The following is a 23480-nucleotide window of genomic DNA, read 5'->3' as shown; positions in this document are numbered from 1 at the left end:
CTTGTGACCCACTGTCCCTGCAAGTCAAAGGAAACATTTCCTAACTTTCTCTAAGTTATTGTGGGCACCAGATCACTTGCTAAATTCCTGCATAACCCAGAAGAATTACAGAACACACCAAAGGTAGATGTTAATCTACTCTTTTGGACTTCTCATGAGTATTACACTCGTTACATTGAACTACTCCAAGGTCCATTGAGACATATGAGACAATAAAAGCGTTTTCCCTTGTCTGGAAAAAAATGGTTGGTGATCTCTGTGCTGCTATCTGCACAACCACCAACATATGCTGAGCCCTGTTCTACAGGCTATCAAGCCAAATCACAGCTAGTTCCTTTCACTAGCAATTGAGGGGCTTTTATTTTCATCTTGAAACAGTTGTAATCATTCCAATTTTTATGCTGTTTTGGTTTTTGCCTTAACTTAACTTACAAAATAAATTCAATGAATTTTCTTCAGTGTCTAGCTTTTGGTGAAAAAAAATCCATCCCCTAAAAACCTACATTAATTTCTTGCCAGCCGCATAGCTGCGTTTTCCTCATTTCCCACAGTGTCATTTATGTTAAGTTGTTACTCCTGCTTTTTTACCATTTACTGAAAGTGTATTTTGTGATAGTCTATTACCAACACAACCACCATAGCTTTAAAATCACTGTTTTGCAGAAGGTGTTTTTTTTTTTTTTTGGTGGATTAGAAAGGCTCAGAAATCAGGAAGTTAGCAGGCCAATCTCAAGTTGAAGGTTGGCAATTCATTTTGGGTAATATTAAATCATGACAAAGCTCAAACATAAAGATCAAAGTTCAATTATAGACTATAAACTAGTTTTAAAAGAGAAGATTTATATATTATTTTTCTAGCATATTAGTGCAGATTCTGTAAATTCTGAGAATATTTCAATCCCGAGGAACTGAGGACCCCTGCCCTAGCATATAAATTTGAGCAAAGTTATTTTTGAAATAACACTGTTAAAATGGCAGACATGGAACATGCTTCTTATTTACTGTTTCTAGGTTTGTCTGCATGTGTGGATATATATGAACGTGTGCATACAGACACATACACATTACGCAAAAATTCTGTATTACACATCATCTCAAAAACAGTTCAAAATGTTTCTAGACCAAAGATGTTTTGTGTAAGCATGAGTGAGATGGAACGAGAAGGACTGATGATCTTCATTAGAGCTCTCACTGGAACATGAGAAGCCCCAGTCACCAGCCCATCGCAATGCATGGAGCCAATGTGCTGTTCCCATTCTGGCTTCTTTTACACAGAGGACTAGAAAGCAAATGGGACAGTGCTGACAAAAATAACTTTTTGTCATCTAAAGCATCGTTGCGTCTTCATTGTCAGATCAACATGCGACTAACATTTACATGTTGGCCTGCTACATTCCCTTGTCTGATCATTATCCTCCTGCTTATTCTTCTTCTCATTTGTTAACTACCTACTTTATTTACTACATGGATATTTGCTACATTCTACATAAACAAAGTTTTGTTAAGAGTTAAATGACAATCACATAATTTCTAGATTTTCTGATAACAGTGTTGGCAGAACAAAGTACCCCAGGAGATCAAACTGCTATTTAATTTTGAAGCCTGTATTCCCAAATTTGGTTAATGTGGAGAAATGTGTCGAGTCTTCTGGCCAAGTGTGTACACATCAGTGACTAACAGACCACAGAACTGTGTTTAAGTGAACTTACCACCTTAAAATGTATTTACTCATGACTATAATTTACGTGTTGAATTTATTGGAGTTTTGGTTCCAATGTGATATACAATGTAAAAAATCAATATAGATTTGAGAGCTTTATAGTGCCCCTGGCAAGTATGAATAGCACTTGATGAAAAGTGAAGGTTTTCACAGCACCTACAGTGCCACTGCATTGGAGTAATTAACACCACACGCTTCACAGATATTTATATCAATTCTTCACTAGCGCACAGAACAGCTCTTTGTCAGAAATTCGGTACCAAGATGTCCTGCAAGGCTTTAGACACACTTTTATTACGAGCCCCTATTTTAAGGGATTTACAATTCTGACAGAAGTATTTCCCTACGGGATAAAAGTTAGTATGCATGTTCTCAGAGCTGGAGGAATTTTTTCTTGTAAAAATTGGTTAACATTTTTTTCCCTTAAGAAACGAGTAAATAAATAGTTTTGAGAGGTTTCTGCAACCATTTAAGTCACCTTAGAAAAATAAATAGATGCATGCTATAACACAAAATTTGGCAAGCTTTTCATTTTTAATCTGGATGGTTGCATTTTGTGATTTAAAAATATTCTAATGTGAGCCTAAAAATTAACATTTAAAAGTGGTCTCTGTATAAGCACTGCAACTGCATTTTCATAACATTTTAACAGATTAAGGGATAAACTCTGGTGAAGACAATGAAGGAACCTTATCAAATGAGCATTTCACATAGACTTACCGTAGATTGGAATTAAGCCGTACTAACGAATCCTGCCTCATTTGCATGGCCAAAACCTAATCCTAATGAAACTTCATGGTAGATAACTAACATGTTTTCTTCACGGTAACATTAGTTTGGTAATAAAACTGTGCCGGGTACCAATTCTGAATTACTGTGTCACAAATCATGCAACTTCGTTATCCATGGAAGAGTATCCCAGGTAGAACCAAGCTATATTTATGAATCAAGATCTTAATGCAACTGTAGACAAAACCAAATGCATCTGGCTTTCCTAGAGAGATATATTAGAGGATGGATTTGAGTTATGCTAATGAATCTGGATTTGTTAGCAGGGATCACATCTGATCCCTATGTAACACCACAGGAGATTCATCAGCCACACTTTATTAAACTAAAAAAACCCAAACCCTTAAATCCAGAAATTAAAAGACTATAAATTACTCCTCTATTACTGTAATAACTGAAACAAACTAATATGATGCAGTCAAATCCCACCCTCAACCCACAGAGTACTTCAAAGAGGCAAAACCCTCCAATGTATTGAAATCAGATACTATGAATGTGTAAGGACAGATCCTGAAAGTTTGGTGTGTGAGTGTGCACACCTCACACATATATTTATGTACAAATGGCATTTTTTTAAAGTTTCTATGGTGCTTAGAAGCAGGAGCCCATCACTAAGGCACATAATGATTTCATATAATGAAGAGTTCCTTACAGTAAACAACATTGCACCGAGCATTTCTGCATCTATCTAAAACATAAGAACTTAATTCATAAAATCTTCTCCTTCTCTTCAGACATGGGCCCAGCTGGTGTTTAACTCCTGTGGCTGCTTTAGCTTTTGCTGGCTGGGGTCAATCTCTTGGCTCAGGCCAGACAAGTTTAATACACACTAGCAACACCCCTTGCCATTTTTGACACACCACTGGAAAACTCACACTCCAGAGATTGACAGGGGCTGCTGGCAAAATGCCTCTTTCTAGTCAATTTGCGTGTGCAGTTGTGGGTTTCACACATAATAATTTGGGAGTGCGTAAATTTTTAAAGCATTATTCCAGACAATATTTGAAAACATGGCTTTGCTTGATTATTAGTGGTCAGAATGCTACTGCCTTCAAGTTAACTTCCAGCTTCTCAGCAAAAGGCTTACTCCTTGGATAAACTAACAAACACATTTTATCAAAGAAACAATTTTTTAAGGATATGTGAAAGTGATGGCTGACCAACTTAGCAAGAAATTGGAGTAGGAAAAAATCACAGATTCCAAGCATTTATTATTCCCTGGCACGTACTTTAAATTGTTAAAAATGTATTTTGTTAGCAAGTTAGAAAAATAATGAGAGAAGACAGCAGAAAGTATTCCAGCCTACCCTAGAAAACAAATTAGTCAGCACAGCATCTGAAGTTCCTATTTCGGATTCTAAAATATAAACTATATCAACATTCTTTTCTTAAAAAGAAATGGAGTTGTGCAGCATGTTGATTTGCAATGTGCATGGTGAGTGACTGTGTTAAATGGAGGGGCTCTACCACATGCACACCAAAACAGAAAAACTGAAGCAGTAGTCAGATAGCACAGAGATAGATGTAACCATACATTGATTTTTTCTTTACAGTTCAGCAGTGTAAGTTTTACATAAAAAACCATATCTAAGAAATATGTGTCCAATGCACTTATTCATTTAACTGAATTCATTTGTGAATTTTTACTTTTTGTCCAAAAAAGTATATAAGACCAAACACACCTTTAATAAGTCCCTTTTCTTGCAATGTTTTCAAGGAGGGTCTTCGGGAGATGAACTTCTTTAATCTGCTTTTAACTCGGTTTCTGTCATTTGTGTCAGAGGCACTGTAGTTCAGTCTGAAAACTAAAGGAAATCAAAAGAAAAAGCTCAGTGAAATGGTATTTTTAAACTAATAGTAGTTTGCTCAAATATCCTTAGAAAATAATGGCTATAGCTGCCCTAGTAAAATCATGCGGTAGGTCAGCCGTGTAGCTGGTTGGATAGTACAAAACATCTGATTAATACTTTTGTGAATAAACATGATGAGTTCACTCTGCTGGTTATTCACAGAGTTGTATTATTTATTGCCCGTAAGTATTTGGATGGCGACCAGTTTACTCATGAAATGTTCACGAATCCCACAAGTTTCACATAGATGATTTTTCAACTACAACTCTGGACTCAAAGTGTGCTATGCACTGTTAGCTATATACTACTTGTTATGAGAAAGGACGGATGGTTACACCACTAGTGAAGGACTGACTTCTCTTGCCAAGATGGATTAAGCGTTATATATATATTTAATGCAGTTATAGAAAACATGGCTATATGCCATGAAATGTGTGCAAGATGCATTAATTTATGGAAAGAAAAGTATTCCCATCCTAATGATTATATTTTATTATATTTAGGCATTTACCAAACTGAGAAACATTTTGAGCTCAATTTATTCCTGCTCTGTGTCAAAAAGACATAGAACCCAGCTGCAGAAAATCCCCTGGAGGAAGTTTCAAAGGCATAAATTTAACTTTTTCTCTGCTGAGGTGCTTACAGGGCACCATCACAACTATCAAAATAGGCAGTATTAGTAAGAAGGAGAAACTCAGCACTGAAGGCTGGATGCTACAGAAGCAGCAGTGATGCCATGGGAAGACCTTCTCCGAAGGTTTCCCTGAACACACAGGTTTTTGAAGTTTTCTAACAAATCACCTGAGCCTCACCACCCTTGAATAACCCTTATCCTGTGTCCTGGGCTCTCTCACCCACATGCTGAGCCGGAAAACGGCACAGCCAGAGCTGTACAGCTTTCCCTGGCAAGGACCTCCAGCTGAGAGAGGGGTGGCTTCTGCTTTTTGAGGAAAGAATAGCTTTCCATCTTCTCTTGAAAATCAATCAATCAATCAATCCCCCAAAACACAATATTCTCCACAAGTTGAACTTGCAGGAGTTGGTCCGTTGTCCCTCTGACAGAATTTCTAAATAGTACCCTGGACAGTTTAGCTGCAGTTACAGAGGTGCTTCATAATCTCCCCAACCAGATGGAATCTCCCCTGTAATGCAGTGATCTGCATATAAGGAAACCAGGGGAAGAGAGGGAGAGCAAAAAGAAAATTATCATCAATATTATTGGGCTATTTTGTAGCAAGAAGTTTTGCATAAGTTATAAGCGGCACCAGAATATTTAAAGGTGCAAAATTATACAACAATAGCAAGCTAAAATAACCGGTTAAGCAACAGTAACAACCCTGGAATATTGTGGTTTACATTACAAATCTGATTTTAACAGCCAAACTTATAAAATGGTTTATGCTTTGCTGTTGTCAAGGGAGAAAAACTTGCCAAATTGTTCATTTTAAGTAAATAGAACATAGCCAATTAAGGAAAGCAATATTTAAACACATGCCTACGATGATCAGAGCATAGTTTGCTCCTGATTTCACTACTGATTTTAACAGAAGAGTGCTCCATTTTCCCACAGCACTAAAATGACCCCACACATACTTCCACAAACTAGTAATCACACAGGACAAATAAAAGGACACTTTACTGGAAAATACACAGCTTGGTACAATAATCCATCACTTATGAAAAATAGAATTCACATTTTTTAATGGTAGCATTCTTGGAGTGATGTATCATAGAATATAAAGATTAGCATTCAATTGATGGTTGATGGTTGGTGCTTTTTTAACGTTATAGTGGAGGACTTTTTGTTCGAAATTGAGCAATCCTTGGCAGGGACAAGCTAAAATTCCAAGTCACTTGGCTGTGCTATAAAAAGAACAACAAATGGATGTTTCTAATTCTGCATCTTAACGGTACTTTGAAAGAGTGAAGTGAATTGTATTTCGTTTGGGGACTCTCTTGTTGCTTGGGGTCATTCTGCCTATAGCGATTCATATTTAGGTTTGCTTTTTTCCTGACTTGCAGTGAAGCTTCCCCAGTGCAAATGATGCAGGAGCGAAAACATCTCTTAAGTCACTTAAGATGCCTGCCACATTTCTCATTCTGCGGGACTCTGAAGCTTTTTATGCCCACTTGAACTACATGCTTAGCTCTAAGTATACACCAGATTTGTTAAGATATTTTAACTGAAGTGAATGTGGTCATACTGTGAATGATAGGATAGGGGATCTATGGCTTAACAGCAGGTAAAGATCCCTCTGTGTAGAAAGATGCATTAACCCAGCTGGAAGTTTTATACCTGAAACAGCAATTATGATATGAAAACTATATCTAGAGGTAAGAATAATTATTGTCATGGATGCTTTTGTATGTTCTATGTTGAACTGTATAGCACATAGTTAAAAACAGCAGCAAAGCTAATTTAGATTAATTTCTTATTTTATTCTATTAAACATGTGTGAGTCACCAGAGGGAAACTCCAAGTCTCCCAGAAATTCAAGGGTTTAGATAGCATGTTCCAAAGCCAAGCTTAGCCAGAAATATTCTTGTTGGGATCTCATTTAGAAATATTCCTTCTCTTGCCAAACCATTCTTCTCGCGATATCCCTACATTAAAATGACTTTGCTATTATATTTGGAAATACAAAGAGGACCAAATGTTACTTCCAAGAGAAAAAAATAGTACTTATAAAGCTCAAAAACCACAATAAATATTTTTTGGAGTACCTTCCTTTTTAAATTTCAGGTTCGGGATTTGGCCAGAAAAATTCTCTATGAAAGAGAGCTGGCAAATGTCAAACAACATAAAAAAGTGGAAAGCAGTTCCACATGGAAGTGAAATAGGACACTTAAGGATCTAAGTATAAAATAATAGCAAATAAAATCTACTGCTTGTTCTACTGTATGTTGCCTGGCATAAACTGCATAGGTGTACCATTTGATTCATTTTACTGAACAAACTCGTATCTTCAGTTTCTGAAGATACATTGACATATCTACATAAATGCTTCAAAACTAACACAGAGCAGAAGGATAATGCCCCTCCCTTTGCACAGACTCTTCAACTAAGTATTTCTTATATTGCACTAAGAGCTTCTGAGACAGAAAAAGGAAACACATGCTTGCTCTTGTTGGGCCAGGGCCTTTTACAGTACATGGAGAGGGGAACTCAACAGAGGTCAATATAATGTTGAATTTCTTCCGCTGGTGCAAGTGGCTGCAAGGACACTTCAATCCAGCAGCAAAAACAACCTGAATACTGGCTGACTTTCACATTTGGCTGGAAATAAAGCTGGACCCTCAGATCTAGAAAAGCATTTCTGATGACTTTTGTTGCTTTATTAGGTCTCTGTTTATTCCACAGGTGGGGAAGGTATCAATGGACACATGAAAAAAAAGGCAAGATCTTTTCCTCAGATAATTTGCTCTAGAATTAAGCTATATTAAACCACAACAGCTTATCACCTTAGGGAAGTGTAATACAGATTGGGTACAAAAAGAAAATAGTATAAACACATCATTAGGCATAAAAGAAAGAACACATCTTTGGGCCTTAATGTTGGATAGCACTGTAATAACATCAGCTGAATTAGAAAGGATAACTATAGACTAAACTCTCTGAAACAAATGCACGAAGAAAAAACTGACCTGTCTTTTTTTTAGGCCTATATAAAACCTCTGAATACTCAATGCCACAACTCTAGCCTTAATATTACTAATAACATATAAAAAAATAGAAGTATCATGTAAAACCACAAAACAAAGTCTGTACAAGAGCTTTTACGCAAGAAGCCAGGTGGAAGGAAAGAATGAATGCATTACCTCCAAATCACACAGTTCTGCAGAAACAGTACCGTCAGAGTCAATGGGACTTTTGAGATGTACAGACAAAGACTTGCTTACTATAATGTAATGCACTAAATTGTATACATAGTGCAATAAGAGTAAACACGTTATAATTTAAGCAGAATTAAGCAGTGGCTAACAAGATGAAGTTACAAAAGCCTTTCTCCAGGGTTTTTGCATGGCCACAACTAAAAGAACCAGGCAAGGCTCTAACCTTTTCAGGGCAAGGGTCAACATTTTTATGTGATTATTTTCTGTGAATTCAGTTATGTACCTAGACAATATATTTCTAGCAGACTTTTTTTCCTGGGTGTCATGTTCTGGGCAGAGCCTGAATGATTCAGCAAGTAAAATGTTTTAATATGTTCTAAACAGCTCCATATTTTATTGGCAAGATTTTATAACTCCCTATAACATGATCTCACATTCCTTCCAATGACTTTTATTTCACTCTTAATTTACAAAACATTTATACATAATCCCAAGGGTTTACCTATGATTAATTTCTGCCAGGTACAGTATATCTGAACACTTTTAACATGTTGAACACATTGGTTTTTGAAGAACTATCCATTAATGACTTTCTGAACTGTGACAATAGATATTGACAGTGCTTGTCAGACTAAAGCACTATTGATTGTCTCACATCATGTGTATAGCAAAACCAATTTCTTCCAAGTACCTCTTCCTAACTGAAATACATTATTATGGTGCCTATCTGTTTATTATAACACCCCAAATTATTGTATGTAATTCATTTGGATGGAAAGGGCTCATACAGAATGAAGAACAGCAGTGGGAGTGGACAAGACATTAAAAGAGTCAAATAGCTTTACATTAGTACCTTCTCTTCCATTAGCCTTGTTCTGCAGGAAAAAAACAGAACTAGTCTGGACCATGCAAATTTTTTTTAATACTCTTCAAGACTTCAAAATTTCAGGAAGTTCTTAGAATCATAGAATCGTTTAGGTTGGAAAAGACCTTTAAAATCATCAAGTCCAACTGTTAGCCTAGCACTGTCAAGTCCGCCACTAAACCATGTCCCTAAGCACCACATCTACAAATGAGAAAATCTACAAGTTACATCTACAAATTAGAAATGGAGATGACTTGTAGTATAATGACAACACCCATAAACTGAGATTTAATAATTATTTTCCCAAGGAATAGTAAAAGTGACAAGCTTGACCATTCAAAGTACAGAATACACTGATCAAAATCCTAGCTGTAACTTTCTTAAAATACATATGAACAGATCCATGGACTTAACTGTGATCTCTGATGTCTTAAACTAATAACTTTCTTAAGTGTTTTACAAACTCATATCAAGAGTCCTCAGCAGCATCTTGCAGGACTGAATCAAAGCTGAGATGGCAAAAGGGGAAGTAGAAGTAGGTCTCTATGTCTTTGAATAATGAAAGTGCCAGTCTAACAGCAGAACTATCACATATGTGTGAAAATATTAATTTAAAGGAATTAGTTAATTAATTAATTAATTTCAAGTAATGGGAAAGCTTATTGTCTCATCCTCTTGCAGAAATATATCTTAACATGCAGAGGTGTATGACTATGCCTACATTCCAGGAGACACTGTAATTGAAGAATATATAATTACTCATGACTTTAAGTTTTGTTGGATTTCATTGGAACTCAGAATTCAACATTTTTTCAGATTTTTTTGACCTGCAGTGGATGTGAAACTACTGCTAGTCCTTTAAGGAAGGAGCAGCATGCATTATCGCCTGTACAAATGGTTGGATTTTCAACCAACGCCAAAGTTTCGAGAGTGACAAAATCAAGTCCCTGCCTTTGTCCTTTCTTTTGTGATGCTCTGAGATGGAGTCAATAAAGTCTGCTCACTAAGGACAAAGAATTCACTTCACCTACTTTATTGGGCTAAAGACTTTTGCCAGTCATCCTATTTTATCCCTTAGTGAAATTCCTGGGCAGGTCTCATGAGTTATCCCCACACTGTAATTACTATATCTTTTTTACAAAAGAGTAAAATGAGAGACGGAAACATGGTCTGCTTAAAGGCATTACACAAATGATTGGTGGGGAGAATGCAGGAATCGGGCACTACCCCTAATCCCTATGTTTATGATAAGCTTTAAAATTACAGGTTTTATGACTATGGAGCATAGACCCAAGAATTTCAGCATCAGGTAACAAAATGGGTATCACTGGCCAGGAGATGTTAGGAAGATTTTGTTTGCATGGGCACCAGAGGACCTGAAGTCATTCAGGTTTATGGCCTTAAAACAGATATTTGCCACAGCAAGTATATCTGCATTTACAAATGTTTATGAAGCAAGCTTAGAAATAAACAATAGGAAAAAGAAAACAGTGATTATATAGCACAAATAATTTTTCTGTAATATGACAGGCTAACAACTTAAGTGCTCAGTAGTATCATTACACTTTGTGAAATTTGTGTGCATTAGCAGTAAAGATTCAATAAAATGACTATATAATTCATATTTTGCATCATACTCTGATGCATATAAACTTTTTAAAAATTTTGTCCCCCACAAATAATAAATGGAAATAAATGAATAGCGTGTTAAATATCACTACACGCTCACGTTGTGAAACAAACTGGCACTCCCCACACAGCTTTTCTTAGTGGTGTTTGTACCATAAATATTTAAAAAAGTACAGCAATATTTCTGAGTATGTATTGGTTTTATAAAGGAAGATCATACCAAAGTAACCTGATAGCTTTCTTTAATAAAATAAATGGGGTTTCTTTAGAAAAGGAAAATGCAACAGACCAAATCTATTTGCACTTTAGTTGTGTATTTGATATGATGCCAAATGGGAAATTATTAGTTAAAGTAGAGAAGATGGAGAGAATTAAAACAATAACTGTGAAGTGACTAAATAAGGTATTAAAATGAGCTTTGTTGAAAGGAGAACTACTGTATTGAAGGAAAACTACCAGTGCAAGTCCTTAAATATTCTTGGAACTGAGCTTTGTGTTTTCATTAATGACTTCAACCGAAAAAGTAGGAGCATTCAAAAAATACTTCTGACTCAAGACTGGGAAGCATCATCAGTTCAGACAAGAATCCGGATATCAGACAAAAACTTAGTGACTTTGAGGCTGGAAGCTGGAGAAATCAGATTAGACCTAATACTACCCAATGTATGGCCAGAGAAGGATTAATAAAAATACTTCTCTTATGAGTGTGCAACCTTGGACACTCGTGTGTGTGAGATAGGAATTCATGCCCGGAAAGGTGCAGGCAGCGGCCGTGAGAAGTACCAGGAGAACGGGCTGCTGAGCTTTCAAAAAGCAGACAGGGAGCTTGGCATGTTTTGCCAGCTAGAAAATGGCTGAGAAAGGCTGTGATTGTTCTCTACGAATTTGCTGGTGGGGGTGGGAAAAGGAGCAGGAGACGAGAAGAGGACAGCAGGGAGGGAGTAGAGCTGTTTAAACTGAAGAACAATGTTGGCACAAGAATAAATGAGTATAAACTGGCCATAATATGAAGTTCTAAAACACCCTTTCAAAGAAGTCGTGGTGGCAAATAAAACTAAAAGAATTTAAGATGAAGCTTAATAAATTTATGAAAGGGGACACAGAACATGGTACCTTGTGACAGGAGGGACTGGACTAGATCACCCAGGACATGCCAAGCCTTTCTTTCCACGATTTTTTTGGTATTGTCACAATATTAGAAACACTATTATACACACTTAACTTGAATATAAAAACCACAATGCTGGAAATCAATGAGTTCGTTTTATTCATACAGTATGACCAGTTTAGGTTCATCTAATGTAAAACATGTGGGACTTGGATAAAATCTGCTGCAATACACAAAGTCAGACTATTCGGGCTCTAGGAAGAGAGAGTACAGCGTGCTTGGGAAGGGGAAACTGGGCTCTCCGAGTCCACGTCAGGGCTTAGGACTCTTGACACAGTTTCTTTGCAAAAAACTGCAGTCTTTTATCTCCCTTGCACTGAGGAAGGCAGTTCTGTATGAGCACAGATCACTGAGGACTCATCTGATCTCAAGCCTCCTTCGGTAGCCTCTTTCTGTAAACCTGCAGCTGAAGAGTGACCTAACCACATATGAATATGGGCAAAAGTCAGGAGTGTGATGGAGATGCTTTTTGCATTTCGTGTACTTCTCTCCTTTAGAGAGGGTTGCTAAAATTCCCAGGAAAGTACTTAGTAACTTGGATGGTCTAACACCTAGGAGTGGAAGAGTGGCCCTGCCCTTCACTACTTGGGTGACTCAGTGCTGCCCTGTTCCAGTGTTTTCAGCCATACAGTCTCATCCCACTCATATAAAATACAATAGTTGTAGAGGAAAAAAAAAGCAATATTGGAATTAGTGACTTTTAAGGCTGACGTATATAATATAAAAAGAAAACAAGCATGCAATTAAAGGTTGAGGAATACAGAGAAAGGAACTGAAGACTATTTCCAGAACAAGTAATTTACAAATAATGCACTCAGGGTTTTTTTAGAATATGGAGTTCTGTTTGTTTTCTCCTGTTGTGGAATATATGTCAATAACTTTCAAGTCTTTAAGCTTACCTCCTGACTGAGTTAGGCTAAAAAACCCATTTTCAGCCTTTTGCAAATAATATGAATAGTCATCATTTAGAATAAATGGCTCAAACAAAAGGACAAGAAAATTATACAGTTCCTTTTTCTACCAGGAGCACCAGATAGACTGTTATGCCAAAAGAAAACCCTTCTGACTGGCTAGGTACTGCCAGTCATGGGTGCACTTTTAACTTCAAAACCTACATATAATTCTGCCTTATGCTTTGGAAAACAAGCTAATTATCTGTAAAGAACAAGGGAGACTTGGCATTGCTATATTCATATCACCCTTGTTAAGAGTCATACAAATGATTCATATATTCAAAATTAGACATGCACTTGGATACCTTGTTGAATCTTTTATTCAGATCCAATCTGATGGGACCTTTCCAGAAAGAATATCATACCAAAGACTTTTCTTTTTATTCAGATTCTTATGAATTATATTTTGTATTTCTAAATTTAAAAAGTAAATTATTTTAAAATTTAATTATATTTCCATTGCACTCAACCTCCAATTATATTCATAACCTTATAGTTTTTGACCCATAATGAACTTCTAATGCTTCTCATGCAATAAAGGACAGAACTAATTTGTAGTGCATAAGTTATGAAAACCAACATGTTAAAATTGTTTATTTCCAATGAGAAACGATAGTGACATTCACCTGTATACTTGTTGTTTCAAACCACAAGTACCAGTATATTCTTCTCTTTTAATACAGTGAGTTTAGTACTTTCCAGTGAATGTAGATGTTTTATGAAGGAGAAAGGCATACCCATTATCTTTAAAGTAATCAAAAAATATCAGCCAAAGATCTAAAATCCATTTGCTGTACTCTCTTTATATGTTGATTCTACTTTATCAAATTATCTCTACCTCAATTAAATCATTAGTGCAAGTATAACTGAACAAAAGATCAGTCATGAGCTCATTTTTAAAAAGAATAAGTTGACAGATTTAAGAATCCTTTTTACTTCTTACCTTAAGTGAAAGCTCTGGTAACAATCTCTAATATCTATATTCACATAAATGTAAACTTTAGACAAAGTGACCTTTACTGTCATCAACTTCACTGTATGTTTCTATATAAGTGATTTCTATTTGTTAAAACACAATTGATTTTCAAACTTTTCAGCAGTTACAGCTCTTTGCTTACAAGGTTGTGTCAGAGTTGCACTGCCAGGACACCGGAAAGACTTCCACTAAAGCTGCTTTAGGATCTGCATAAAATAAACATAAAACCATGAAGCAGATCAAGTGGAGGCTATAGCTTTTGTATGAGCTTACCCTATGGAGACTGTTAGTGGGAGAAGGTGCCTTGTGAGATATGCCATGGGTCAGCCTCTTTCTTGGGCTGAGGTAGTGTAATTACAGGAAGAAAAGAAAAGCCCAGAATGAAGCTGCTGGTATATTTAGCCACGTATTATGTTATAATAGTTTATAATAATTTATGTTGTAAATTTACAGCTTACCTGAAAGCTCTGATTCCAGTAGGTTTCTTAAGTAAGGTGTGGGCTTTTTTAGCATTAACTTTATCAGAACTTGGTCTAATAAAGATCAGGTCATACAGTTCTGTTGGGTAACAGCAGATAGAAACTATACGTTGCCCTCTCTCCTTGATGCTACCAAGCAGAGCTTTGGCCAAGGTGAAAGGTAGTCTGGGAACATCTCTTCTGGCTTTCTGCAGCACCCACTCACTCTCCTACAATCTGATGGTGGCTCCTTCTCCTCACAGAGGCACCATGAGGGCAAGATCTGGATTGGTACAGTTAAGACATGAGACCAAAGAGGACAGACAGCTGTGGTCAGCTGAAGGCATGAGTAACTGGGACCCCAGAGATGAACATGTCCTACACTGCTAGTGCAACGAGTTTGCAACAGCAGGTAGCTGGGAGCCCAAGTCCGCCTGGCCCTTGCGTAGGGGCTTGGAGGGGGAGACCTCCACACACACTGCAGGGCACGCAGTGACATTTAGTACCTCATCCAGTCTCCAGAACAGCTGCACTGGAACAAGCTGCCTGAGCGGGCAAATAATTACTATATATCATGATCTTTTCCTGAAATAAAATCAGGTCAGTCATCACAACAACTTTGAGACACTTCAATCAGCTACATATGGGGTTTGCATGGGTGCACTGACCCTATGTCTGACCAGCCATGGTTAAAACTCAGACAAAATGTTAAAAAGATACAATAGAAGACTGTTTTAGCTTTAAAATTAATGTTCCAGCTGACAAACTGCACAGGGACTTAACCTACTTTAGAACATATTTAATAGCATAATTTAGTCTCTAAAAAGGAAAGCAAAATAACTAATGATGGACAAATTTAGAGGTCGAATCTAGTTCAGATAAACATTCAAAAGTTCAGATGTTTAACCAAACCTTATCTTGTCCGTGAAAAGCCTCAATCGAAGAGCTCTACCAAATATAAGCAAAGCACAGAAGATTGTGGAAACTTCTCCTTACAGAAGGAAAACTATTATCAGGAACCAGCACCTTATTGCAGCACTCACGTGTTAAGCAGTTAAGCATCAAAGCAAAAGCAAAACATTTTAGAAAACTGCTCCATGGAAGTAGTAATATTTGGATGAAATCCAATACAGAGAAAAGAAAATAATATTAAGGGGAAAGATAATACAAATGCAATTAGACTATCAACCAATAAAACTTAATCTATGCTTGATAGTTGAAACCTTCCAAGCTTAGAGAGAATAAGGAAACTGGAGATCAGAGGACTCTGCCTTTTGAAGTCTTGCTGTCCAGATCCTGGGGACCATTATCCAGCTGAGTATTTTAAAGACATTATGCATATTCTGCCACAGAATTAGAAAGCTTTATTATTATGAACGACCTGTAACTCGAGCAGGGACAGCTACAGATGAATTCCCAGTAAACAACTATTTGGAAAAGGTGAATTCTACTAACTTAGTTTTCTCAGCTAAAACCCGTAAAATAAAAGTTGTGTTTTCAAAGAACATTTTCATTGTGGGTTATTAATAACATAAAGTATAACGTTAATGAATCCTCTCCATCCTCACATTCACCAATGATTACAAAAGATTTTTAGAAAAATGTACCAGATGAGATGAGACTACTGCTATGTCTTGCCTGGCACTGTTTCTCCTGCAGCAGAAAATATCTGCTACAGTACCCTGGAAGAAAGCAAAATTCAGAAAAATGATGCAGCAAACCAATGGTGCCTCAGGATCCTTTCAATTTCTTTCCCTTTCCCCATGTCACCACCTTGACTCCCCTCTTCTTAAGGCTGTCCCCCACCTTTTCTTCTATCTCCATCCCTCAAGCCACTTGGGCAATTAACAGAAAAATTTACTTTTCTCATAATTGAACCCCAAATTCAAACTACCAGATGCCCCAAATCTGAAACTTAGCAAAAGATTTTTTAATCAAGACTTAAACTTTCAGTTCAGAAATGACTAATGTGTAACTTACACGAAGAGCAAAGTTGCAACAATAAATCAAGTATCCCATAGTTTGTAATTGTGCCTTAATATCAGTACTACCCTTGATCCATCATACTCAATGATCTTCAGATAACATTGTATAACAGTTCAGGTGGTATGGTATTTTCATTATTTTTCCATTACTTTTTAGAACTATCTTTTGATTTTCATTGAGACACATCAACTGAAATACCTTCATGCGAAGAAAGGAACGTAGGAACGTTACAGCACCCTAAAATAATCACCTTTAATTTTACATAGACAAGAAAGATACTATACATATGTTTTCACATAAAAATATACACAAAGCTTATTTTTGCAGGAACAGAACTTCTTAAATTCTTGGAAACCATAGTAATGAGACAAAGATTTTGATTTAACTGAATGTATCTACAGCTCGGATAGAAGGCAATCAAAGAGTGATCTTGAGATCATCACCTGCACCACTTAATTTTCAGTCAACGTTCTGGTTCTTCCAGCTATCTTTACCCAAGAGAAAACTTGGGTGCTGCTCAGGAGCCAGTTTACTCCAGAGACTTGTCCCAAAAGATATTACGGCCAAGACAGCACCAAGTTTCTTTGCCTCTGCTTTACTCTGACCTTTAACTCTTATCCCAGAGTTTTTACCTTCAAGCATAATATTACATGTCTACTTATCAGACACATTCACGACAATGTTTAAAAGCAACATAAGCATCAGCTTATATCAGGTACACAACACCAGGCATCGCAAGGTGATCAAAGAAGATCTGAGGAAAAGCTTTATCTGATTAGGATACATCCAGTCTGTCCTAGAAAGAGTGAGCACGGAACAATGTGGACACAAGCCACGTGTTCCTGCACCTTGAATGAAGTATTTTATTATAGATACCCACCAAGCTAAAGGTTAACTTGCTCTGATTTATATTTTTGTACCTCAAAGACTGCTAAATGGCAGATGATCCAATCTGCATCTGGCTGCTCTCCTTTTCTGACCTGCCTACGTTTGGCCGCCTTCCCTTAGGCTCTGGGTCCTTGAACTGGAGTATAACCTTCTTCAGCAAAAGCGATTATAAAATGTACTATCACTATGTGATTGCAACATATATGAACTATAAAGCTTTGCACGTAAGGACATACTCTCTCTAGCAGGGCTTCATACCTGCATGCTTTTTAAACTATATCTGTGTTCTGGACAAGGTGTCTTCATGAATTTCATGATGACAACCCTTTTTCTCTCCAAGGTTTTTTATAAGCATATTAGCACTGGAGTATTTAAAATTGTTTTAATTTATTTCAAATGTACTGTTTGAGAAGAGTTGCTCAGTTTGATAAGAAAGTTACTTTTCCGTATAAATTGAATACTTTTAAAATTAATTGCAAAAACTGTTATCACATGTAGGAACACATTTTATATTCTATAAAAAGGCTTAAGGCAGGCTTACTCTGTTTTTCATCGAGAGTACATTGGTTGCAAAAGATTAAAGGAGAGCAGGATCTACATGTTCTGGTTGTTTACTTTTTATCTCTAAAAAAGTGGCCATGAAACAGGTAAATACAATCCCTAGGCTGTATCTGGAGACTCATTTCCATACGGAAGAGTGAACTCCACTTCCCACAGCTGTGGGAAGACCTTGCCTTGAATATCCATGTGCAAGAAAGACAGACTGAAACTTGGGGCAGATTCAGAAAAGGGCTATTTGAGATGATCAGGAAAAAGAGCAGCAGCCTATCATAGGAAAGACAGCTACAAATCTTGACTGGCTTAGTCTACCAAAGCAAGCAGGAGAAGGAATACAACTGCTGTCTGCAACTCTATTTGGGCTGGTACACCTGAGACAGAAAGGCACTGCTGAAAATAAAGAGCTAGCTAAATGCTGACACGAGAACACATACGTACCCCTAGTCCATTTAGGCTGAAAATTAGAATGCTTTCAGCTTGAAAACTGAAGTTTTGGAACATTCTTCCAGCATGAGCTGAGGGGCAAAAGTATTACTACTGAATTTCATTAATTATGAAAGGAATCAAATGAGGTAGTTGTTTTCAAGAACTGGGGAATTGATTCAATGCTACAAAAAGTCTGTCTGAGGCAGATAATGCTATGTTATACTTTTCAATAACAGTAACGCAAGTGATTTCCTCTTGGGTGAATCCTGGGCACAGTTAAGACAATGGCCAATGGAATTAATTAAAAGGAGCCAAATATCCTTGATGGTAAGGGGAGCTGCTCATATGTCATAGCGTTCTCTTCAGCATCAATATTTAAAGCCAGCTAGTTGGAACCTTTTACTTAATTGAGAAACAATACAGCATTTAACCCTTCACTGTTATTCCACCCTTTGGCTTTCAGAAGCATGATCTGTTTATCTGGCACGTCAGCAGGCAGCTGGTGGAACAAATAAGAGATACTACAGAGCACATTCCCTTTTAAAGCATTAATACGCCCTGTCCAGAAGACAGTATCATGCTTTCATCCATTAAATTGGTCTTTAAATGTTTGGCATTGTAGGTCATAATTTAAATTAAATACATCCTCCAACCTGGAAGGTACAAATATTTAAATGGTTTCACCATGGAGAAAAAGGTGAGTCTGGGCAGTAGGTATTCCTATCTAGAGCCTGATTTACAGTCTCTCTAATTGAGCTTAATTTAGACTTTTATAACCTAAAAACCTCCTTATTTCTGTCACATTCCTCCCAAAGTACCAAGAGGATTGCATCTGGATTAGTTATAAATAGTAGTGAAACCTCAGAATACAGTGTAGTGTGAGAATCATTTTTTCCGGCTACAAACTTGCAATTGGGATAGTAATTTCAATAATTACCACGAGAGGCTTCAGAATTAGGCTTACAGGAGTGACAAAAAGCTGGGTTGGCTCTTCCTTCCCAAAGAACAAAGCTCAGCAAGTCCTTCTCACTTGCTCTAATTCTGAGCTCTCTCCAAAGGCAGTAGTCTGAAATATTTCCTGTTACAGTGAAAATGCCTGCATCTATTTAGGTGTTACCAGTCGTCAGCCTATATTCTTTCCCTGTGGAGACAAAATATAGAGGTGTACAAAAATGGAGATATACTGACAACACAGAGGATGGAGGGTCAAGAAGATGTCTGCATTGTCTGTTGCTTTAAACTATAAAAATCATGACATTTTGTACAACATACATCAAACTTTAGTTTTACTTCCTAATGTAAACAAAGATCTACTTAGTAAGGAATTAAGAGACCGCACCAAACCACTGCAAGATGTGTTGGATAGTTGGGCTTAAAAGTGATAGAGTCAGAGTAAATATCTTTTCCTCATATCGCAGGAGCTGACCTCACTTTTAGTACATGGAAGGGGCACAACCGCTTGACTCCAATAATACCTAAAATGCTTATGATTTCTTTGTGATTGCTCTTTCTGAAGAAAGTGTGTGTTTGAAACAACTGCTACACATTTTTCCAAAACATAGTTTTCTTAAACAGTGTCAGTATATGTAGTTCAGTAGGAAAAAACTTAAAGTAATCGCGACTGTCCAGTCTCTGCTTGCCTCTGTATCAAATTTATCTTGAGTGCGCATGTAGGAGTTTATTTTGTTAAGAAAAATATATGGTGTCTCTCTCTTCTTTGGAACTAAGAAGAAATATGGATTTGTAACCCTTTTTTTTTTTTTTTACTTTAAACTTAAGTCCTTCAATAGTGTTTTGAACAAACCTAAAGAGATTTTAAGACAGACATTTTGTATTATAACATTCCCATGGGCCGTATGTATGATCGTCTTTACTAAAGCTCCTTTCAGTCCCAGTTGAATAAATATGCATTTTATTTCACTAATCTTGAAACAACAGGAATAAAGTTTACCCAGGTCTTTTATACCTCAGAGAACAAAACAAATACTACAAATCTTTAGAGAGAAAGGATATACAAAAGGGCTTGAGGTGAATGTTTCAAAGCAAATACTCTTTAAACGATGTGCAAATTATTTCAGCACTTGAACATGATTTATGAAAGGGGATTAGTCCACTGAAACAAGAACCCAGTTTAAACTGTTGGGTTTCAAAGTCAAAGATGAGAAGTATTTGCTGGAAAAGGCAGAAGAAACCAGATAGTAATCTATAGTGAGGATTTCTGATTGATTTTCTTTAACTAACTCAATCTTACATTAGCTATCATTGTCATTCATACTTAACTGTGGTGGGCAGTATAAAATACCTTCTTTTATGATATAATTTTCCATAAAAATGAAGTATGCAATAGTGATAATTAAGTAATAATGAGGTAATTAATAACTCAGTGACTAGCTCTCTATTTACTAGCATGTCCCATAAACGAGCACAAGGAATATGAAACAATTAAAGATTATCCAAGCTCAAACAGATAACTTTTCCAGAGAGTTGTGTGTCAGTGAGCAGACCAATGAGTCACAGGTCACATCTATAATAATACATTATATTATATTGTAATATTCCCACATACTCTTCATGTAATGGGTAAGAGCTACTCTTAAGTACTATAAAAATGATCACTTTTATGTAATTGTAAAGATTAATAAGTGAGCTAACTTCTCATGGTTCTATAATGACCCTGCTGTTCTAGTAGGTAAAGGAAAATTTAATGATCCTGCTCAGATATGATTAATATCTAACTTTTTCCTGACTAAAAATCTGGACTTGGTTCAATAAAAATGAATTAAGTGAACATGCACTGATTTCCCTGCCAAACGTTTATATGGAAGTTGGTTATGCCCAATTTAAAAATATGCTTTTTCAACCCAAATAGTAAACTCTGGAAGGATTTTGGAAAGTGAAGTAGAAATAAAACAAAGAATTAAGGAAACATTATATTATAATTGATGGAAACAGGATATTCAAATCCAGGAAAAATCCATTTTTTTTATGAGAACTAGTCACAGCCAGTTGTGATTTTGGGTGCAACATCATCCTCTATTATCAGTGACACAATTTGTTTCTGAATTTGGCATGTTTTATTTCCAAAATGCCAATATTATTACTTCTTTGTTGCTGAATCAGTATTTTTCTAAGCTTTAAGAAAAGAACATACCTATAGTAAATGTTGCAGAGAAACATGAGAGTAAAAATATGTCAAAAAAATAAGTTTAGTCCCTACAGCCCAAATGAATGCTCCCGCCTGTCATAAACAGCATGTTGCATTTTCTTTTTGTGGGCTTTTTTCAGTATCTGAAGCTGACTGCATTCCTGTTGATGCAATAAAAATAAATGCCACAAACATACAAGCTGTAGAGTGACAAAGTTAACATTGCAGTAGGAAGCTGCATATTTGCGTATAGTTTTCATTTTGCTTTCTGTTTTAATTGTTGTCATTGGTAATACTGCACTAATATACATTACTGCTTTATATTTCTTGGTTTTATTAAAAGTAATAAAACTGACCTATACATAAAGCTAACATTGTAATGTAATAATACTCCCTAAATAACATCCATTTGGCTTTGAACTTCACATCTAACTAAAATAAAGGAGCTGGGAAGGGGAAGGAATTCAGACCTCATCAGAGCTAACAAAGAAATGGAGTGATTTCCCACTTTCCCTTCTATAATTAGCCCCTTATCACAGAGGTAACCCTACGTGGGTGCAGGATTCCATTAGCTACCGCAGAATCTGTCCCTCGACAAGTTTGACTGAGCCAGTAAAACCTCTCACTACATCCCAAGATACAGTCTCCCAACCTACCGGCCTCTTCACGTGTTAGAAAGGAAGAGAGAAAAATCACACCGGCTCCTCTCTCAGCACTGCCTGTAATTAGGTGGCCTTTTTCTAGGAACTCTAAATGACGCTTTCAACAAAATAAGTTTCTGGCTTTTTTTCCTCCTGCTATTATGCAGCTGAAGCCATGAAAACATGTGTGTTTGTGCCCTGGTAACCATCCCTTCCCTCTGCAGAGAAACAATAGCCTCAGCAAGGCGGTTTTTGCCACAGAAATATCCAGTCGCGTATGGGGATAAACTTTAAACCCTCGAGCAAGCCCTCAGAAGAAGCTTTAGCCAGGGAAGGAGTAAGAACCATGCAGAGCCAGAAAGGGTTAAAGCTCCACTGACTTCTCCAGTTCTTCCATCATGTCCACTGAGAGACCAAAATGGGTTTTTGCTGTTGTTTCCCACCACACACACATTGTACAGTCTTAATTATCTAACAAAATGCATTCAGAAATTATTCTGGATATTTTAGTAATTACTTAGAAATATTTACATGCTTCGAGTTTCAAAATTCAGCCTTCTAAAGTAAAGAAAAGTGAATGAAACGAGAAAAGCAACTTTGGGCAATTTTAAAGCACACACAGAGTCCTTGGTTAAATACTAGGGATGGTGTGGTCTGACTTTAATTGTGTCTTTTAACAAACCAAAGCAGATTTCAGACCCCCGATGACTTTGTAGCAAATACCTCTGAAGGCAAATCAAAATTATGTTCCAGAGGTTATTAGTTTTTTCTTGATTAAAAACACGCTAGGAGGCATATTCCTGGACACTGCCCTGTGGCCGTTCCCCAGGGAAGCGTGCAAGGGCTGTGGCATCCCAGAGCAATGCATTGCCTTTTGGGACTAAAAAGACCCATCGCTCCCTGTTGAAAGTGCAAGAGGAGTTTAGGTAAGGAAAATATCATTATTTGAGTTGGCCGGTGGCCAGGGCACCGGGGCTAAGACCCCAATCCTAACGAAGAGTGGAAAGGAATCCCAAGCCTGCTGTTTAATATGCATGACATGTCGGCTTTGCTGTCAACTTTTCCTTCCACCCCCTGCTTTTGTCCGCTTTTTCCACCTGTTGCAACTTGTCCTTATTCAGGCTGAGAGCTGGAATTGTCTTACTTTGGTGTCGTATTGTGTCTGGCACAATGACGCCCGGATCCCCGACTACTCTTATTGAGACACTAAAAGTGATCATGAATAGCAATAGTACTGCACAGCCCATCAAGACTTTCCTTTTCACATACATATATATATATATATATAAATCTTGATGTTCTAGTTGTGGCTCCCCAAGCTAGAATTTAAATATGGAGGAGATTTTCCAGGATCCGTCATCGCAGGGCTGCATGACTAACCACTGGGTTTTAAGTAAAGTGTTCTTGAAGATAAGAAAAATATGCGAGTAGAAACAATAAAAATAATGCAATTCAATCTTATCAATTCAGGCAGTTCCAGCTTTTATGTGGCAAACAAGGAGATCAAATTGCATTTATCTAATATCACAGATTTTTTAAATGTCTAAAATATTTAATTATTTTGCTTTGGCAACCTAAAGCTGAGGAACAGATT

At 36.9% G+C, this 23480-nt stretch overlaps 1 protein-coding gene across 4 annotated transcripts in view; it reads right to left on the bottom strand.

Moving 5' to 3' along the window:
- Nucleotides 1–23480, bottom strand: part of ARHGAP15 (Rho GTPase activating protein 15) — a 331391-nt gene that overhangs the window by 133339 nt on the left and 174572 nt on the right. For all 4 annotated transcript variants that reach the window (XM_082312214.1, XM_082312216.1, XM_082312215.1 and 1 more), the window contains one exon: nt 4192–4314. In XM_082312214.1, the coding sequence (XP_082168340.1) occupies nt 4192–4314 (123 nt within the window). The remainder of the gene's footprint in view (nt 1–4191; nt 4315–23480) is intronic.

Source organism: Platalea leucorodia (assembly GCF_965183815.1).
Source record: "Platalea leucorodia genome assembly, chromosome: 5".
Lineage (NCBI taxonomy): Eukaryota > Metazoa > Chordata > Aves > Pelecaniformes > Threskiornithidae > Platalea > Platalea leucorodia.
The sequence above is the reverse complement of the archived record's forward strand: the minus strand, read 5'-3'. Positions and strand labels throughout refer to the sequence as shown.